Genomic DNA, 20,286 nt, shown 5'->3' on the forward strand with positions numbered 1-20,286 from the left:
AGCCTGGCACTTGTATGGCACAAATGTTCCTCACCATATATCACACTGAGCTTGAACATTGTCCAGGTTTTACTGCTTATGAGGACAGACTGCTTAATTACCTGAGGAGTTACAAGTGGGACTGGGCACCAAGCAATCATCAGCAAGCATCCCCACTCTGTCCTTCTAATGGAGGGAAGGTCATTGGTGAAGCAGCTGAAGATTGTTGGGCCTAGGATACAACCCTGTGGAACTCCTGCAGTAGTGATGTCTTGGGACTGATACTATTGACCTCCATTAACTACAACCATCTTCCTTTGTGCTAAGTATGACTCCATGACAGAGCTTCATTGGTGATCAATTTGAGTTGATAGATCTATTCTGAATCTGTCCCATTTAGCATGATGGTAGTGTGATACAACAGAATGGACACTATCCTCAGTGTGAAAACAGCACTTTGTATCCATCACGACTGGGTGACAGTCATTGCTGCCAATATTGTCATGGACAGATGCACCTAAGAGGTGAGGGCAAGGTCAAGAAGGGGTGGCACAGTGGTTAGCACTGCTGCCTCACAGGGATCCGAGATCAATTCCAGCCTTGGGTGACTGTGTTGAGTTTGCACATTCTCCTTGTGTCTACATGGGTTTCCTCCGGATGCTCTGGTTTCCTCCTACAATCCAAAGATGTTCAGATTAGGTGATTGGCCATACTAAATTGCCCTTTTAATGTCCAAAGATGGTTAGGTGAATTAGCCATGGTAAATACTCGGATAAGATGATCTTTTGGAGAGTTGGTGCAGACTCGATGGATCGAATGGCCTGCTTCTGCACTGTAGGGATTCTATGGTTCTATGGACATAGTGGGATTCCTGTCATGTAAGGAGATTAACAAAGGCCCTCTGCAAGGATCACTCCTACAAGCTGCAGTGATGCTACTGAGCCATTCTTTGTGCTGTACATTAGAGTTTTCTCCCATACATTCTGTGCCTGGTAGTTCATAAGCTATCATTACTAAGACCAGATCTATTTCATTGAATCTAGTCCAACAGCTGTGGTGGGGTTTGAACTCGTGTCTAGAGGACATCAGGCCAGGCCTCTTGATTGCCAATCCAGTAACATTATCACTAGCCTATTATTGTTGGACTGTAGGAGGAAAGCCACGTAGACATGGGGAGAATGTGCAAACTCCACACAGTCACCCAAAGAAGGAATGAATCCAGGTCATAGAATCATAGAAACCCTACAGTACAAAAGGAGGCCATTCAGCCCAATGAGTCTCCAATGACAACAACACCCTTGGCACTGTGAGGCACCAATGCTAACTGCTCTGCCATTGTGTTGCCCCAATTGTGTTGTCACTCCACAATTATCCAGTTGGGCTGAACAACCCATTTCTACGCTGTAATCTCTATGTAATTCTATGCAGTTGTTACTCTGGTAGTGCGATAACTCCTTCTTGGCAGGTATAAGGGTGCAACTTTCAGGGCGTTTAGTCTGCTTATGGAAACTGCCCTACTGCAGTGAATTCAAGTTATAACTGTTGGTGCAGACCAGTGGCAATGTTACACAGGGATCAGGTGCAGCAAATAATGAGAGAAAAAACCAGGATGAATCACACATCATTTCCTCCCAAGCTGCTAAAAGATATTGAGCCTTAGCCATTTCTCTGAGTTGCCTGACTGTTTGAGATGCAACTAAAGCACCCGGGAACAGATGTTACCAATAGCAACATGTCTCTGAGGGTTACTGTAGCTGAAGAAGTGATACTGTTGTGTGAATCTTTTTCCAAAGCTCTAATGAACAAAAAGAACTGCAAGTCCTTTATTTCTATCCCTGGCTTGTGAGTGAAGAATACCTGGAATGGCAGTCCCAACATTTGACTTGCATGCATCAGCTTGCTGGTTTAAACGTCAGGACTGCCAGAAAATGTGAGGGAACATGCAGAGAAAAAGAGAAATTAAAATGTGGGAGGAAAGATTTGATAGGTCCTGGCCCATTTTGAACTGGACAGTTTAATTTCAGGGGTAAAGGGAAATTACTGTGGAAGCTGGAATCTGAAACAAAACCAGAAAATGCTGGAAAATCTCAGCAGGTCTGACAGCATCTGTGTAGAGAGAGCAGCCATCCAGACTGGAAATGTTAGCTCTGTTCTCTCCCCACAGATGCTTTCTGACCTGTTGAGATTTTCTAGAATTTTCTGTTTTCATTTCAGGAGTGTCTGTTGAATCATTTGGATAATAAAAGCACTGTTTCAAATTTATAAAATGCTGGCCTCGAGTTGCCAACTCTGCTTGGATATATTCCCAGAAACTTCCCTTTCCCTGCATAATCAAATAGTTTTCTTACCCATTTCCAATGTTTCTAAAATTAAAGTAAAATAATCCAAAGAATATGAGCAAGGATATTTTTAAAGCTCCTATGATTTTTCTCCTCATTTGCTCGCAGCTATATCCTGGAAATTAATTTTCAATTCCTGGAGACTCCAGGACAGCCCTAGAGAGTTGGCAACCCTATTCTCCTTTCTTAATGTTGGGTGTGTGCAATTAGGTTAAATATAAATGTGTTCAACACATGCTCATGAACTGCACCACTGCATCCTTTATCGACTGGGCAAAGGGAGACAGCACTAGGGGGAAAGAGCTTAATTCCATAACTCAGAGGCTCCAGGTACATGTACATGAACCCCTCCGTCCATTCACAAAAACTCTGTTCCACACTCAACTTTGGACACAGATGAGGATCCAAACAGATCAACACACACTCTTACACACACACTCTCACTCTGATCCATATTCTTACTTACACACCTTCACTCTCACACACTTTTATGTGCACTCTTACACACACTTGCAATCTCACACACTCTTGCACATGCACACACACGCACGTTCACACTCAGACTCTTATACATGCACTCACACTTATACTCTCACTCACACACACATTCACATTTACACTCACGTTTACTCTCCCACACACTATTACACATGCATTCACACTCTTATGCACACTCATACATACAATTACACTCACACTCCTACACACTCTTACGCAGGCACTCACATTTGCAGGCTCACTCACACACTCACTCACACCCACTTACACACACTGTTACACGCACACATTTACACTGACACCCACAAACCTACACTCTCTTACACACACTCACTTGTACACTGTTATACACACATGCTTACACACAGACACACACACACATACATGGTCTGTCACCGCATTCACATACACTGTTACACTCATGCAGATACATTTGCACACTCACATACACGCTTACACATGCACTTACACCCTCATCCACACACTCACTCACACACACCCTTACAGACACTTACTCTCACACATTTTTACACATGCAGTCACACTTACTCACACAAACACACATTAGAATAGAATCATAGAATCCTACAATGCAGCAAGAGGCCATTCGGCCCATCGAGTCTGCACCGACCACAATCCTTCCCAGGCTCTATCACCATAACCCCATGCATTTACCCTGCCAGTCCCCCGATACTAAGGGGCAATTTAGCATGGCCAATCCACCTAACCCATACATCTTTGGACTGTGGAGGAAACCCATGCAGACACCGGGAGAATGTGCAAACTCCAGACAGACAGTGACCCAAGCCGGGAATCGAACCAGGGCCCTTGGCGCTGTGAGGCAGCAGTGCTAACCACTGTGCTGCGCATTCATATCTACACTCTCTCACACACAAATTCACATTTACATTCTTGTACTCACACTTACATTCTCAATCACATATGCACACTCACACCCACACTCACACTTATACTCTCATACACACTCTTGAACTAGCACTTCCACTCTTACACACACTCTTAGACATGCACTCACACTTACACCCACATGCACATTGACACACCCAAATACACACATACTTACACTCTCTTACACATACTCCTACTTCCACACTCTTGCATACACACTCACTCACACTCTCACACACACTTACACTCTCACACACACTTACAATCTCACATACATTCTTACACACACTTACAGATACATTTGCGCTCTCACACACACTGACACATACACTCATATTTACACCCTCACCCACATGCTCACTTACACTCTCACACACATTCTTACACATGCAATCACATTTACACCGTTACCCACACACACATTCACACTTACACTCTTGCACACACTCTTATGCATATTCGTGTACAGACGCACACTCACACTTACACTTTTATACACACACATTAACACTCTCACTCACACTCTTAAACACACACACACACTTGTACTCTCATGCACACGCTCACACATACTCTCACACATGCACTCATACTTACACTCTCATTTCCACTTTCACACACACTGCTTTATATACACTTTCACCCACACACACATTCACACTTACACTCTTGCACACACTCATGCATACTTGTGTACAGGCACACATTCTCACTTATGCTGTCACACACATTCTTACACATGCACTTACACTCTCATTCACTTACACACTCTTATACAGACTCTTACACATACACACTCACTCTTCCCAATCTTGGACTAAAAACTGTTTTGCAAGCAATGCTCAGAAAGTTTAAAATAATGATGATGTAAATCACAGAAATTGCTCTAGTAAGAGTAAGAGTAAGAGTTCTGGAGATGGTTTGCACAAGGTCATTGTGTACAACATTAAGAAACACTGAACATTCAAAATCAACAAAGAGCAGCCTTTGCAAGCTCAAATGGATTTTCCCAAGATGAGGTGTTTCTGTGGAAACTAGGTTATCAGCATTCCTTATAAGGAATAGAAAATTGACAGATTAATGTTTCAGCTGTGCCCAGTTTTCTGCCTATTTCAGTAAAGGGTCAATGTTCTTTTTCTCACTTCTTTAGTTCTGTTGTCAAGGAAACGTGAACATCTGTCATGTTGAATTCAATTTTAACCAATATGCCCAAATTCTCACATTTTTATAGATTTATATGATTGTGCTAAAATATAGACATGTCAATGTAATATGTATTACTATTCTAAATATAGGTAACTGATACATGGGAATAAATCACTCGCTGAAAATTAATCGAAGCATTTCGATGAAGAATATGTAAAATAACCTACATCAACACGTGTTACAGGCTACAATCTAATCAAAATGTTAAGATGGTTTATTTATACAGAATAATAATAAGTGCCCAGGATTGAAGCTGGGAATTTATCCATTAGGTGTGTAGGATAACAGATGCTTTAAGTGAGTTACAGGCTGGCACCGAATTGATGGGTTGAGATGGCTTATATATCAAATAATTGATACCTAGGGTGAGTTACAGGCTAGAATTAAATCAAGGGGTTCAAATTGTTTGAAATAATAGATGTCCAGGGGTGAATCCCAGACTGGAATCTAAACGATAGGATCAGATGATTTATATGTGGAAATATGGGATCCTTGAGAGTGGGTTACATACTGGTATCTAATTGAGGGATGCAGATGGCTGATAAATGGAATAACAGCTATTTGGGAGCATGTTACGGACTGAAATCTAAGCAAGGGATTCAGATGGTTTGCATATGGAATGAATGAGAGCAAGTGTAGTACTGAGGGATGACATAGGGTCTGAGGAACAAAACGTGGAATCATTATGGGTAGAGATGAGGAATAGTAGAGGGAGAAAGACACTAGTAGGTGTGGTATATAGGCCCCCAAATAATAATGTTGAGGTAGGGAGGGCTATAAACAAGCAGATAAGGGATGCGTGTAAAAACGGAACGGCAATAATCATGGGGGACTTCAACATGCACATTGACTGGCAGACTCAAGTCGGTAAGGGTGGAATGGAGGAAGAGTTCTTAGAATGCTGTCGGGATAGTTTCCTTGAACAGCATGTTACGGAACCGACGAGGGAACGAGCTATTTTGGATCTGGTATTGTGTAACGAGGTAGGTAGAATTAAGGATCTTATTGTGAAGGACCCTCTTGGGTCTAGTGACCACAATATGGTCGAATTTCTGATTCAGATGGAAGAGGAGAAAGTTTGGTCCCAAACCAGTGTCCTCTGTTTGAACAGAGGGAAATATGATAGGATGAGGGATGAATTGGCTAAGGTAGACTGGGAGAGCAGGCTGGCAGGTAGGATAGCTGAGGAACAGTGGAGGATTTTTAAGGAGATCCTTTTCAGTTCTCAGCAAAAATATATTCCAGCAAAAAACAAGGATTGTAAGAAAAGGGAGAACCAGCCGTGGATAACGAAGGAAATAAAGGAGAGTATTAAAATAAAAACAGCTGCGTACAGAGTGGCCAAAAATAGTGGAGAAACAAGTGATTGGGAAAAATTTAAGAAACAACAAAGAGAGACTAAGAAAGCGATAAAGAAAGGAAGGATAGACTATGAAGCTAGGCTAGCAATTAATATAAAAAATGATAGTAAAAGTTTTTATAAATATATAAAAAGGAATAGAGTGGCTAGAGTGAATGTTGGACCCTTGGAGGACGAGAGGGGGGAGTTAATAGTGGGAAATGAGGATATGGCTGAGTCTTTAAATAAGTTTTTTGTGTCGGTCTTCACGGTGGAGGACACAAATAGTTTGCCAAATATTAACGATAGAGGGTTGGCAGCAGGAGAAATACTTAATACAATTAATGTTACCAGAGAGGCAGTGCTGGGTAGACTAATGGGACTGAAGGTGGATAAGTCCCCGGGTCCGGATGGAATGCATCCCAGGGTATTGAAAGAAATGTCAGAGGTAATAGTGGATGCGTTAGTGATTATTTATCAAAACTCGTTGCATTCTGGGGTAGTGCCGGTTGATTGGAAAACGGCTAATGTTACGCCGCTGTTTAAAAAAGGAAGGAGACAAAAGGCGGGTAACTATAGGCCGGTCAGCTTAACGTCTGTAGTAGGGAAAATGCTGGAATCCATTATTAAAGAGGAGATAGCAGGGCATCTGGATAGAAATGGTTCGATCAATCAGACGCAGCATGGATTCATGAGGGGAAAGTCGTGCTTGACGAACATGTTGGATTTTTATGAAGATGTGACTAGGGCGGTTGATGGAGGAGAACCGGTGGATGCGGTGTTTTTGGATTTCCAAAAGGCGTTTGATAAGGTGCCCCATAAAAGGCTACTGAAGAAGATTAGGGCACACGGAGTTGGGGGTAGTGTGTTAAAGTGGATTGGGGACTGGCTATCCGACAGGAAGCAAAGAGTCGGAATAAATGGGTGTTTTTCCGGTTGGAGGAAGGTAACTAGTGGCGTGCCGCAGGGATCGGTACTCGGGCCGCAACTATTTACTATTTATATAGATGATCTGGAGGAGGGGACGGAGTGTAGGGTAACGAAGTTTGCAGACGACACAAAGATAAGTGGAAAAGTGAATCGTGTGGAGGACGGAGAAGATCTGCAGAGAGATTTGGACAGGCTGAGTGAGTGGGCGAGGATATGGCAAATGGAGTATAACGTTGAGAAATGCGAGGTTATACACTTTGGAGGAAATAATAACAAATGGGATTACTATCTCAATGGAAACAAATTAAAACATGCTACCGTGCAAAGGGACCTGGGGGTCCTTGTGCATGAGACGCAAAAGCCCAGTCTGCAGGTACAACAGGTGATCAAGAAGGCAAATGGGATGTTGGCCTATATTGCGAAGGGGATAGAATATAAAAGCAGGGATGTCTTGATGCACCTGTACAGGGCATTGGTGAGGCCGCAGCTGGAATACTGTGTGCAGTATTGGTCCCCTTATATGAGGAAGGATATATTGGCATTGGAGGGAGTGCAGAGAAGGTTCACCAGGTTGATACCTGAGATGAGGGGTTTGGATTATGAGGAGAGGCTGAGGAGATTGGGTTTGTACTCGTTGGAGTTTAGAAGGATGAGGGGGGATCTTATGGAGACTTATAAGATAATGCGGGGGCTGGATAGGGTGGAGGCGGAGAGATTCTTTCCACTTAGTAAGGAAGTTAAAACTAGAGGACACAGCCTCAAAATAAAGGGGGGTCGGTTTAAGACAGAGTTGAGGAGGAACTTCTTCTCCCAGAGGGTGGTGAATCTCTGGAATTCTCTGCCCACTGAGGTGGTGGAGGCTACCTCGCTGAATATGTTTAAAGCGCGGATGGATGGATTCCTGATCGGTAAGGGAATTAAGGGTTATGGGGATCAGGCGGGTAAGTGGTACTGATCCACGTCAGATCAGCCATGATCTTATTGAATGGCGGGGCAGGCTCGAGGGGCTAGATGGCCTACTCCTGCTCCTATTTCTTATGTTCTTATGTTCTTAAGTGATAGACTGAAATCTAATGGGGGGAGGAGGTGTTGGAGGTTTATATCTAAAATAATGAATGCCCTAGAATAAGTTATAGACTAAAATGTAATCAAGTGGTTAGATAGTTTATATGCAGAATACCTGGTATCTTAAAGTTAACAACTCAAATTTAATTGAGGGGTTCGGATGGTTTATATATAGAATAGCGGAGTGGATACCCGGGAGTGAGTTACAGGCTGGAAGCTAATCGAGAGGTTCAGATGGTTTATAGATAGAATAATGGATACCCAGGAGAGCATTGCAGGCAGGCAGGAGGAAAGTAATAATACTGAACAAAAGATAGGGAGTTGAAGTAAAGTCAAAGGGTTAAAAAGTTGTGCAGTAAAGAGGGAAAGAATAGGAAAATGGAAATGAAAGAGTGCGCGAGAACAGCAAAGTAGGGAAGGAGGGGGATAAGGCAGGGGAGAGGAGGAGGCTGTAGGACTAGGAAAGGGGCGGTGTTAAGAACTTGGAAGAGGCAGGCAGATTGGGGCAGGAGCACAGGCAGAAACACCATCTGAAGAACAGGCAAGAAATTGCATCACAACAGGGAAAGCCAGTGTTACAAAGAGTTCCCTCCCTATCACAATCTAACATAAAGCTGGAGTATTGACCGGATGGAGCAGCAGATTCTATCCAGAGGGACTATTTTGCTGTTCCGTGTGGGTTTGTGTGGTCATGAGCTATGTAGGGCGAGATTGTTGAGGGTCAGAAAGAGATGGACTGTTTTGTTTGTGCAGTGGGGGAAAGAAAGCAGAGTCTAATTTTGTGCTCAATCACAGACACCAGGAGCGATTTTAGCCTTTTTTTTCTAAGTACTGGGCAGACTTGAAACTGGGAGAGTTTCAGATCCGTCTTTTCGGCGTTTTTTCAGGCCCCTCCCATACACATTCTGCCTGCAAAAATATCAGCAAGTCTGTTGCTCACTGCAGAAGCCTGTGGGTGGGGCTTAATGTGCCCGAGAGCCCATAAAGGGAGGTAGTGAGCATGTGCAGGCCTCTGATGCTGCACATGCGCATTAGCAGTGGAAGGGGCCTGACAGAAAAGAGAGCTGTCAGACCACCGCTCGTGCAGTCTGCTTGAAGCAGCTCCCCACCCTTGCAATCGCAGAGGCCTGCGGCCCGAGTTATAGCCCCAGCCGCCCAGACCGATCGCGGACCTGCTGCTCTCCCCTCCACCAATTGCTGCAGAGTGGCTGTGGAACCCCCCTCCCACATTAGCCTCGAATCCTGGCACTGCCAGTCTGGCACTGCCCAAGGGGTATCCCCCTTGCCCTCGGCCTCATAGGGGGCCTCAATGGTCTCCAGTTCCACTAACGAGGCCAAGTTGACAGCTCCCCACTCATGGGGAGCATGTCTATTCCTCGCCAGTGCGAACCTTTCCAGGCGAGGTCATAAAGGGGGCAGGCCCGGATGATTGAGTGCCAGGCTTGCTCAGCAGATATAAAATAGCATTATCATAAATTTCCATACATGAACCTGCCTCCCACCCATTTCCGGCAGGAGGTTGACTGCGCCAGAAATCCGGCGCTCGTAAAATGTCGCCGGTCACGAAAACTGTAACCAATTGCGCTAAGCACTTTATGCCCGACTTTACCACTGCATGGAGCCCACAAACAGGCGCAACGCGATAGTAAAATCACCCCAATTATGTTTTTATGGATGTGGGATAACGGCCCATTATTCTGCTCAATAAGCTTGGGAAATATTGTGTTTTTCTGTTGGGGAATGGGTGAGGGACTACTTTTCTGTTGCATGTTCAGAGGGAAGAAATTTCTGCTCAGTGGGTAGTGGGAGGCCTCAAGCACTTTGTCCAACTGGCAATTCGTACTCAACTTTGCGACAGTGGTGGAAAGAGTGAATGTTTATGATGGTGAATGAGGTGTTGATCAAGCAGACTGCTTTATCCTTGATGGTGTCGAGCTTCTTGAATGTTGTTGGAGCTGCACACATCCAGACAAGTGGAGAGTATGCCATCACACTCCTGACTTGTGCCTTGTAGATGATGGACAGGCTTTAGAGAATCAGAAGGGGATTACTCACCAAAGAATTCCCAGTCTCTGACCTGCTGTTATAGCTACAGTACTTATGTGGTTGGTCCAGTTACGTTTCTGGTCAATGATGAGCCCCAGGTTGTTGATGGTGGTCAATTCAGAGATGTCCATTGCCTGGCACTTATGTGGTACAGATGTTACTTGCTACTTTTGAGCCCAAGCTTGATTCAAAAATAGACTTCGCAGCCGGAAGTTTTTATGATAGTAGGTTTGATGTGACTTCCATGTGGATCATTTTGTGTTAATCTAACTTCATCTTAAGTATTTCCCCTGGCTTATATTTAAAGAACTTTTGAAAGTGGTTTTCTGGTTATTGTTAGTAAACTCAAAGTGCCCATCTATTACAGAATGAACCAAGCTCCAACGATCGGCTTTGAAGCAGATGTGGGCAGCCGCACGACACACCACTTCATGTACCCAGAGAGTGCAAAAAATCTCCCAGCAAACATCAGCTTTGTCTTGGTTCCGTTTAAGACTTTGGATCTTTTATGGATCACCAGTGCTCTGTCAATGGGTGAGATCAGATTGTAAGTACAGCTCTAAACTTTCTGATTTGCTTTTCAGCATATGCATTTGCACTTGTCACTGAGTCCATCTGGTCTCTCAGTACCAAAGCTTTGCAAACTAGCCATTACGACAACCAGTGACAGACCTGGATCAGTGTTTCACCATAATGGTATGCATCTCAAAGCCCTCTCCTCAGACACAACTCCAGTTTGGATGATCTATAATGATATTGATAATTAGATATTGGGTGAGATCTTCCTGAAAAATATCTAAGTGCCAAACGAGCGAGAAAACAGGAGAATTTCAGAACTGTTTTTTGGGCGAGTTTGAAAATGCAACCTTAAAACACTCTGTCACTATTTTGCACAGAATCGCAATATCTACCTGTAAGGGGATGTGGAGCCTTAGCCACAGAGCACTTGGGCCGTCATTGTGCAGAGGCCCAGGTCTCCTGGTGTACTGGGAAATCACCTGTTCCCACCCCCCACGCCATGAACATTGGCAACTCCCCTGCCAATCGCTCCCCAACCCCGTGCCGGGCCCTCCGAACCCCCCCCCCCCCACGTCGATCACCCCGTTTGCAGAGTTCCCTCCTGCCAAACACCACCCCTGAAGAGCTCCCTGATCCCACCCCCTGCCAATCACCAACCATCTGCAGAGTTCTCCCACCCATCATCATATCTGCAGAGCTCCCTCCACTCCCTGCAGAGCCCCCGTCATGTCTCCCTCCTGTTATTGCCCCACCCCCACTAGGGTCCAACATCCCACTCAGGCCCCACCCTGTTGGTACAGCCCTGGCACAATTATGGTGCCTGGTGTGCACACTGCTAGGGTGTCAGGCTGGCAGTGCCAAGCTGGCACTGTCAGGCCCTGACCAAACCACCCAGGGGCTTCAATCGCCTCCAGTCCCACTGACGGCCATCATGACAGGTCCCTGCTGGTGGGGCCATACATGATCTTTACCGGTGAGGACCTCCATCAGCGAGCAGGTAAGTTCAAGTAAGCCGGACAATTGCCTCCGGACTCACTAATTACATTGAAATCAGCTAATGAATATTTAAATTTTACCAGCACAATGGGGCCAGTAGCATTGTGAGAAGCAAGAAACCGGGTGCAAACCCGATTCTTTGCCTTGCGCCCAATCTTACCATCTCGCTACGCCAATCGACCAGTATGACGAGCTGGTAAAATCTCCACCTGGGTATCAAAATTGTGAATGTTAATAGTGACTGTAAATACTAGGGGGGGCAAACTTACCAAAAAATTTAAATGTCGAAAGAGCATGAAAACGGGAAAGTTTCTGTTCCTTTTTTTTCGCGAGGCTGCAAATGAAATCTTGGTGCATCATTTTTTGCACTATCTGATTCCTGCCAGTAGGGGGAAGGGGCGGGGCCTACGCTAACCAGAAAGTTGGCTGCTCTCACTGGAGGGCATAATCACACATGCACAGATGTGTCAATCACCTCTCCCCATTAGATATTGCCCGTCTCTTCCCACTCCCTCTGCCTGCACCGCCCCGCCCCCTCCACGATTTCTGGGCTCCCGGGCTGATTGCCCTCTCCCCACACCCTTGGATATTGCCCCGACTCACCTCCCGGCCAATTGCGCACATCCCTGGCCCAGTCGATCGCATCCCCCGGCCGATCGATTGCTGGTTGCACAGTGCGCAGCTCCCCTCGCAGCCCCATCCACCTCTGTTTAGCCCCACCCCATCCTGGTCTTGCCCCTCCCCTTAGGCTGAGCCTCCGATTGGCACTGAGTGCTCAGTGAGCAGTGCCAGGGTGTCAGGATGGCACTGTCCGAGAGACATTCCCCCCCCCCACCCCTGATCTCCCGGGAGGCCTCAATGGTGTCTGGTCCTACCGGCAAGACCATCACATCAAGTCCCCATTGATGGGGACCATACATGATCCTCGCGAGTGAGGACCTTCACCGGTAAGGCCGCTAAGACAGATGAGCTCGAACAATTATATCCCGGGCTCACTAGTGTTTAAATTGATTTAAATATTATAGTCAGCCTTGCACTCTTCCTGGGCGCGAGGCTGGTCACACCTGAAATCCGAGCCCAGTAAGATCGTGAGAGGCAAGAAGCTGGGCACAAACCTGATATTTTTTTCACCTTTCACAATCTTACCAGCTCGTCTCACCCATCAACCAGCGGGATGGCCCCCCCAGGGATCAGTGTATGATGTTAAAGAGGTCTATAACTCCAAGGGTCAATATTGGAGTATTTCCTCTGTGCATAATGAGCAAATTGATCTCAAGTTGGATGTTCCCTGTGTAGCTAATGATCTGTCAAACCTAAATGTATTGCTTTTGGACGTATTGATGGATGTATTCAGATTTTGTATGCAGAGTGGGAGGAAGAGGTGACATTGTCACCCTGAATTATTCACTGCTTAGGGGTAATGTCTTCTATTACTTGTGTACACGTTACTAGCTTTTAAAACAGCACACTTTCTTGCAAACCTCACTCCTCATAAGACTGCAGGAAAAGTTTTCAAGTGTCAAAATTAGAACTGAGAATTTAGCTTAGTTGGAGATTGCTGTTAACCTGCCAATAAATATTCCACACCAAAAAGGTGTTTTAAAGTTGCATTTAAACATTGTTATACTTACCTGCTTTAAGAGGTACATTGTAGATGAAGTTAGATCAAATTAACCTGACCAGAAACAAGCAGGATCTTTATTATTCAAATGTTGACCCAGAATTTCCTGGAGACTTGTACTAATGTAACAGGATATCTGCATCAGAAGGCACAACGAAAGAGGAAATGATGGGTTAGATGATATGTATCCTGTCATAATTTCCTGAACTTTTTGTGCCGCTTCCCTCTTACTCTCACTTAGAACCATGAGAAGGTAATTATCATGGTTTCCTAATAAAACCAATGACAATCCTGAATTAACACTACTTTTTTCTGGCATTTTGACTTAAATAGTGAACTGTTAGGGATCTGGCAACAGTCTGATTTATTGCTCTAAAATTGTTCTCCTTTATACATAATTCCAATGCCTGAATAAATTATTTATAATCAGCTTCAGCCACAGGACTGGGGCAAGAAGCATTGTGTGTTGTGTGTGTGCTTGGAAGAGCAATTAAAACATTAATGTTTGCTTTATCTAAGTTTAAGTTTATTTATTTGTCACAAGTAAGGCTTACATTAACACCGCAACGACGTTACTGTGAAATTCCCCAAGTCGCCACACTCCGGCACCTAGAGATATCAGTACCCTCTCTTTGATTGTTGTCACATGAGTGGGAATAGTGCGCACAGCCGTGACCCTGCTGATCTGTTCTGATTGTAGCAATCAGAAACACTGCTGCAAAATGATCTATAAAGAAATTGTGACTGCTTACACTTGCAATTGACAATTAGCTAGTAATTGACAATTAACTAGCAATTGGATTTGGAAATTGACAATGAATGAACACATACACTTCTGACTTCATCCTCGTTTGTTTACAGTATTTCTAGCTTCTATTGGAGTAGAAACTACAACGGACTGGCTGAACTGTTTACCTCACATGGCAGGAAATTAGCTTCCTTCTGGGCCATCCATGGATTTAACTGTCCTCTCCCTTCATTTAGCTGGGGTTTCCTCTGTATATTAATTCTATTACAACCATTATTAATATGAAACCATTTACCAAAATCAGACTCCTCTTTGTATCTGAACCATGCTTGTATCTATCAGTATTCTTTATACTTGCTTGCATTTTCAGCTGACCAAACTTAAACACATAGGGCTAATTTGATCTGCCCTGGTTTTCATGGTAGTGATTTGTGACCTACCCCCACCCATTCAAATTGAGATGGGCAAGACGTAATTTTCATTTACCCACCTCATTGACTGATAGTAGCATTGGGCCACGCAAAACTTGCTCTGCTGTGTTGCTCCCTATGGTGCCTACACAACAAGGGGGCATTGCAGTGTTGTTTGGTGATCATGTGCTCCAGGTAGCCTGTTCTTCTTGAAAGCCCTCTACCTATTAAAGAGAGGATGCACACATGAAATTGTGGCTGATGAAAAATAATTGTGGAAGATTGGAAGGATGTCTCAGCAGGCATGGGAGAGTTCTCCCCAAGTTACTGACATCATATTGGATGCTCTGGTCCTGAGTTGGATTTCCAACTGAATAAGACAAGTCAACATGCACCTAATGAGGCAAAGACCAATGCATCTGATTGGTGGTGACCTACAGCTGTCTTGTCAGGGGTTCCCACAAAAATGTCAATAATAAGGTTAATAAGAACATAAGAACTAGGAGCAGGAGTAGGCCATCTGGCCCCTTGTGTCTGCTCCGCCATTCAATAAGATCATGGCTGATCTTTTCGGGGACTCAGCTCCACTTACCCACCTGCTCACCATAACCTTTAATTCCTTTACTGTTCAAAAATGTATCTATCCTTGCCTTAAAAACATTCAGTGAGGTAGCCTCAACTGCTTCACTGGGCAGGGAATTCCACAGATTCACAACCCTTTGTGTGAAGAAGTTCCTCCTCAGTCCTAAATCTGCTTCCCCTTATTTTGAGGGGAAGTTCTAGTTACACCTGCCAGTGGAAACAACTTCCCTCCTTCTATCTTATCTATTCCCTTCATAATCTTATATGTTCCTATAAGATCTCCCCTCATTCTTCTGAATTCCAATGGGTATAGCCCCAGTCTGCTCAGTCTCTCCTCATAAGCCAACCCTCTCAACTCCGGAATCAACCTAGTGAATCTCCTCTGCACCCTCTCCAGTGCCAGTATATCCTTTTTCAAGTAAGGAGACCAAAACTGTACACAGTACTCCAGGTGTGGCCTCACCAGCACCTTATACAGCTGCAAATAATCTCGCTGTTTTTAAACTCCATCCTTCTAGCAATGAAGGACAAAATTCCATTTGCCTTCTTAATTACCTGCTGCACCTGAAACCAACTCCTTGTGATTCTTGCACAAGGTCACCAGGTCGCTCAGCACATTTTGCTGTTGTTCTTACCAAAATGGATGACTTCACATTTACCAACATTGTACTCCATCTGCCAGACCCTTGCCCACTCACTTAGACTATCTATATCCCTTTGCAGACTTTCAGCATCCTCTGCACACTTTGCTCTGCCATTCATCTTAGTGTCATCTGCAAATTTTCACACACTTCACTGGTCCCCAACTCCAAATCATCTATGTAAATCATAATTGCGGTCCCAACACTGATCCCTGAGGCACACCACTAGTCACTGATCGCCAACCAGAAAAACACCCATTTACCCCCACTCTTTGCTTTCTGTTAGTTAACCAATCCTCTATCCATGCTAATACATTACCCGTAACACCAATATCAATAGATTAATATCAATAGGTTATTATCAATAGATTTGCCACACATGTATGAAGAAGCTGAGAACACAGAGGACCAGAAAATAACCAGCCTTGGACATGACCAAAACATATGAAACAGTGTTGTAGGAGCTAAATGACATCTCACACAGGCAGGATCCAGTCCAGAGTGTATCTGACCAAGTCTAGCCCTCAAAAGATAGAACCAATGAAGAACATTAAATTGAAGCAGACCACATCTAATCCACAATGACAACGAATGCATTCTGAAAAGAATCGGCCATGATGGAGTGCTGAAAAGTTGAGTATTTAAGTCAAGATGCCTTAATGTTAGCCAAAGATGGATGAAAGAACTTTTAAATAATGTTATAAATGAGTGAAACAGAGCCCTTTAAAATGGGATTAATAAGTAAACAAAGATAAATGAGACTGTCAGGAGATGGAGAGGAAAGAAAGCAAAACATTTACTGGCAAAACTACAAATCTGCAGGTACCAAAAAAATTGAGACTTGGAAACAGCATGCTCCCTTACTAGATAATCAAAGGAAGTAAATGTACTCAGAGAAAAGGTCATTAAAGGATTTCAAATCAAATCTGGACCAAAGGTGGAAGGCCGAATCAATTAGAGAAGGTGGAAAAAAACTGATTAGAATGGTTAGGAATAGAGAGAAGTACAGACTTAAATCCAAAATGGTTTCTGAATTGGAACCAGATATAAGCTGAACACAATGCTATTTTGTGTATAGCGATTCATACAAAGCGGAAACTATGAACATAATAAGGAAACAAGATGGACGGAGACAAGAGTAATGTTCTGTAGTTGTCCAAGCAGGACTGTTATTGCCAAAATATAAATGAACCCGATTGATAAGTTTAGGACTATTGGCAGACCAATAATAATGCAAAAAATCTAGAAAAGTAAGACCTCCTTGAAATGTTGGTCTTTCCAAAAAGATATGACGAATTTCCGTGTTTTTTATTCCAAGTAAAAGCGGAAATCAGTTGGTCAAGAGATTTTTTTTAAATGTTTTAATAAAAATAGGAAAATCTGATGTAAGTATATAAATTTATGTAAAGTCATTATTTTGACACAATCGATAGCACCGGCAAGCAAAAGGGACAGTGCTAACCAATGGGAAAAGTCCTGCTTTATGCGTTTTAATAAAGGTCTCAAAAATCATTGAAAATCACATGTCACAGATATTCCCAAGGAAATGGGCAGTATGGTGGTACAGTAGTTAGCACTGCTGCCTCACAACACCAGGGACCAGCGTTCAATTCCGGCCTTGGGTGACTGTCTGATTGGAGTTTGCACTTTCTCCCCATGTCTGCGTGGGTTTCCTCCACAGTCCAAAGATGTGCAGGTTAGATGAATTGGCCATTAGTGTCCCAAGATGTGTAGGTTAGGTGGGTTAGCCATGGTACAATGTGTGGGATTACAGGGATAGGTCGGAGGGGAGGGTCTGGATTGAGGTGCTCTTTCGGAGAATTGGTGGACTCGATGGGCCAAATGGCCTCATTCTACTCTGTAGGGATTCTATGATTCTAAGTAAAATTTTAGAAGCCAAATTAAAGAGGAGTATTTCAAAAGATATACCTAATTCAGAAGAATTAATCAGAAAAGGCAAACATTTTTCAAAATTTAGTTTGTAGCCTGATAACTTACTAAACTGAAGCAGTGTCAAGAACTTTGGGTATTGACACAAAAGGGTCTAATATGTACAACAAAAGATCATCAGCATAAAGAGACTTTAAGACATAAACCACCTGTTTTATACTAATGACAACCTTATTAAGTTGAAAGAACACAAGTAGTTCAATAGCAATATCAACAAGAAATGGGATAAAGGACAACCCTGTCTGGTGCATGTGGAGGGGAAATTAGGCAGAGTATTAAAGATTAATACAGATTGAAGCTACAGGTGATGATTATAAAATTTTAATCCATGAGATAAAACTAGACCAAAACTATTTTTTTCTAAAACTGAATAAAGAGCCCCATTCTACAAGGTTGAATTTTTTTTCAACTTCTGAGGAAATTATAACTTCCGGAAGGGGAGAAGGAGTGGAGTCTTAGAATGAATAATGTTAAATAGACGCCAGATTGATCAGGAGAGACAATAGTTGACACAATGGGCTCCAAACAGAGGGCAAGAACTTTGGCTAGTATCTTGTAATCCATTTTTAGCAGCGAAATAGAGCGATAGGCGTAGCACTCAGAAGGGGGCCCTTACCCTTTTGCAGCAATGATGAGAGGTTTGCCTGATTTAAAGGAAATATACCATGAGAAAGCAATTCTGGGAAGATGAAGCTAGGTAAGAAGTTTAACAACACCAGGTTAAAGTCCAACAGGTTTATTTGGTAGCAAAAGCCACACAAGCTTTCGGAGCTCCAAGCCCCTTCTTCAGGTGAGTGGGAATTCTGTTCACAAACAGGGCATATAAAGACACAAACTCAATTTACATGAATAATGGTTGGAATGCGAATACTTACAACTAATCAAGTCTTTAAGAAACAAAACAACGTGAGTGGAAAGAGCATCAAGACAGGCTAAAAAGATGGGTATTGTCTCCAGACGGAGGAGAGTGGTGGTGGATGGGGATTGTTCAGGCCTCTGTTCCGAGGAAGAAGTGAAGGGCTTTGAGGCCAGCCTGGTGGGGAATGGAGGTGTAGAGGGATTAGACATCCATGGTGTGGATGAGGCAGTTTGGGCCAGGGAACTGAAAGTCGTTGATATGGCGTAGGGCATCAGAGGAATCGTGGATGTAGGTGGGAAGGGACTGGACAAGAGGAGAGAGAATGGATTCAATATAGGAGGAAATTAGTTCGGTGGGGCAGGAACAAGCTGACACGATGGGCCTACCGGGGCAGTCCTGTCTGTGGATTTTAGGAAGGAGGTAGAAGTGGGCTGTCCGGGGTTGGGAGACTATGAGATTGGAGGCTGTGGCGGGAAGATCTCCAGAGGAGATGAGGTCACTGACAGTCCTGGAAACAGTGGTTTGATGTTTGTTGGTCGGGTCATGGTCCAGAAGGAGGTAGGAGGAAGCGTTTGAGAAATGTCACTCAGCCTCTGCAAGGTAGAGGTCCTTACGCCAGACAACAATGGCACTGTCCTTGTCGGCGGGTTTGATGACAAGGTCAGGGTTGGTCCTAAGAGCACGAAGTGCAGCTAGTTCGTAAGAAGACAGATTAGAGTGGTTGAGAGTAGAGAAATTAAGACGGCCGATGTCACACCGACAGTTCTCGATAAAAATATCCAGAGCAGGTAAGGGGCCAGAGGATCCAGGTGGAGGGAGAATGCTGGAGGTGGGTGAAAGGATCTGCTGAACGGGGGGGAAGACTCCTGCCCAAAGAAGTGAGCACGGAGACGAAGGCGGCGTAAGAAGAGTTCAGCATCATGTCAAGCCTGAAATTCGTTGAGGTGAGGACATAAGAATACGAAGCCGAGTCATTTGCTGAGTACAGCACGCTCAGCCTCGGAGAGGGGAAGATCAGAGGGTATGATGAATAAGCGGCAAAGGCTGGGGTGAGGAGGGATGGAATCCGAGGGACGGGAGAAGGTGACAGGTCCTGGATGGGTGTTGGTATCGATGAGTTGTTGGAGTTTGCGTCCCTTAACACCTAAAAGAAAGAGAAAAGGTTTCTTGTTAATGCATCGGATGAGACAAAGAATGAAGTGACACTGGGGACCAGTTCAGACCAATGCCAAAGCAGTGTTTTTCTCCTTTGAGCGGGACAGCACAATGATGAAAAAATAGCAGTTGAGACTTGTGAAAATAGAATAGAGCCAGGAAAAAGAAGATAACAGTAGCAGCTATGTAAAGCTTGGGCAAATTAAATTTACATAAGAACATAAGAAATAGGAGCAGGAGTCAGCCATCTAGCCCCTCGAGCCTGCCCCGCCATTCAATAAGATCATGGCTGATCTGAAGTGGATCAGTTCCACTTACCCGCCTGATCCCTATAACCCCTAATTCCCTTACCGATCAGAAATCCATCTATCCATGACTTAAACATATTCAACGAGGTAGCCTCCGCCACTTCTGTGGGCAGAGAATTCCAGAGATTCACCACCCTCTGAGAGAAGAAGTTCCTCCTCAACTCTGTCCTAAACTGACCCCCCTTT

General features: G+C 44.1%; 1 protein-coding gene across 8 annotated transcripts in view; it reads left to right on the forward strand.

The window, feature by feature from the left end:
* Positions 1 to 20,286, forward strand: part of st3gal2 (ST3 beta-galactoside alpha-2,3-sialyltransferase 2) — a 411,189-nt gene that overhangs the window by 375,142 nt on the left and 15,761 nt on the right. For all 8 annotated transcript variants that reach the window (XM_078211163.1, XM_078211160.1, XM_078211162.1 and 5 more), the window contains one exon: positions 10,679 to 10,858. In XM_078211163.1, coding sequence (XP_078067289.1) covers positions 10,679 to 10,858 — 180 coding nt within the window. The remainder of the gene's footprint in view (positions 1 to 10,678; positions 10,859 to 20,286) is intronic.

Source organism: Mustelus asterias, chromosome 4, assembly GCF_964213995.1.
Source record: "Mustelus asterias chromosome 4, sMusAst1.hap1.1, whole genome shotgun sequence".
Taxonomy (NCBI): Eukaryota; Metazoa; Chordata; class Chondrichthyes; order Carcharhiniformes; family Triakidae; genus Mustelus; species Mustelus asterias.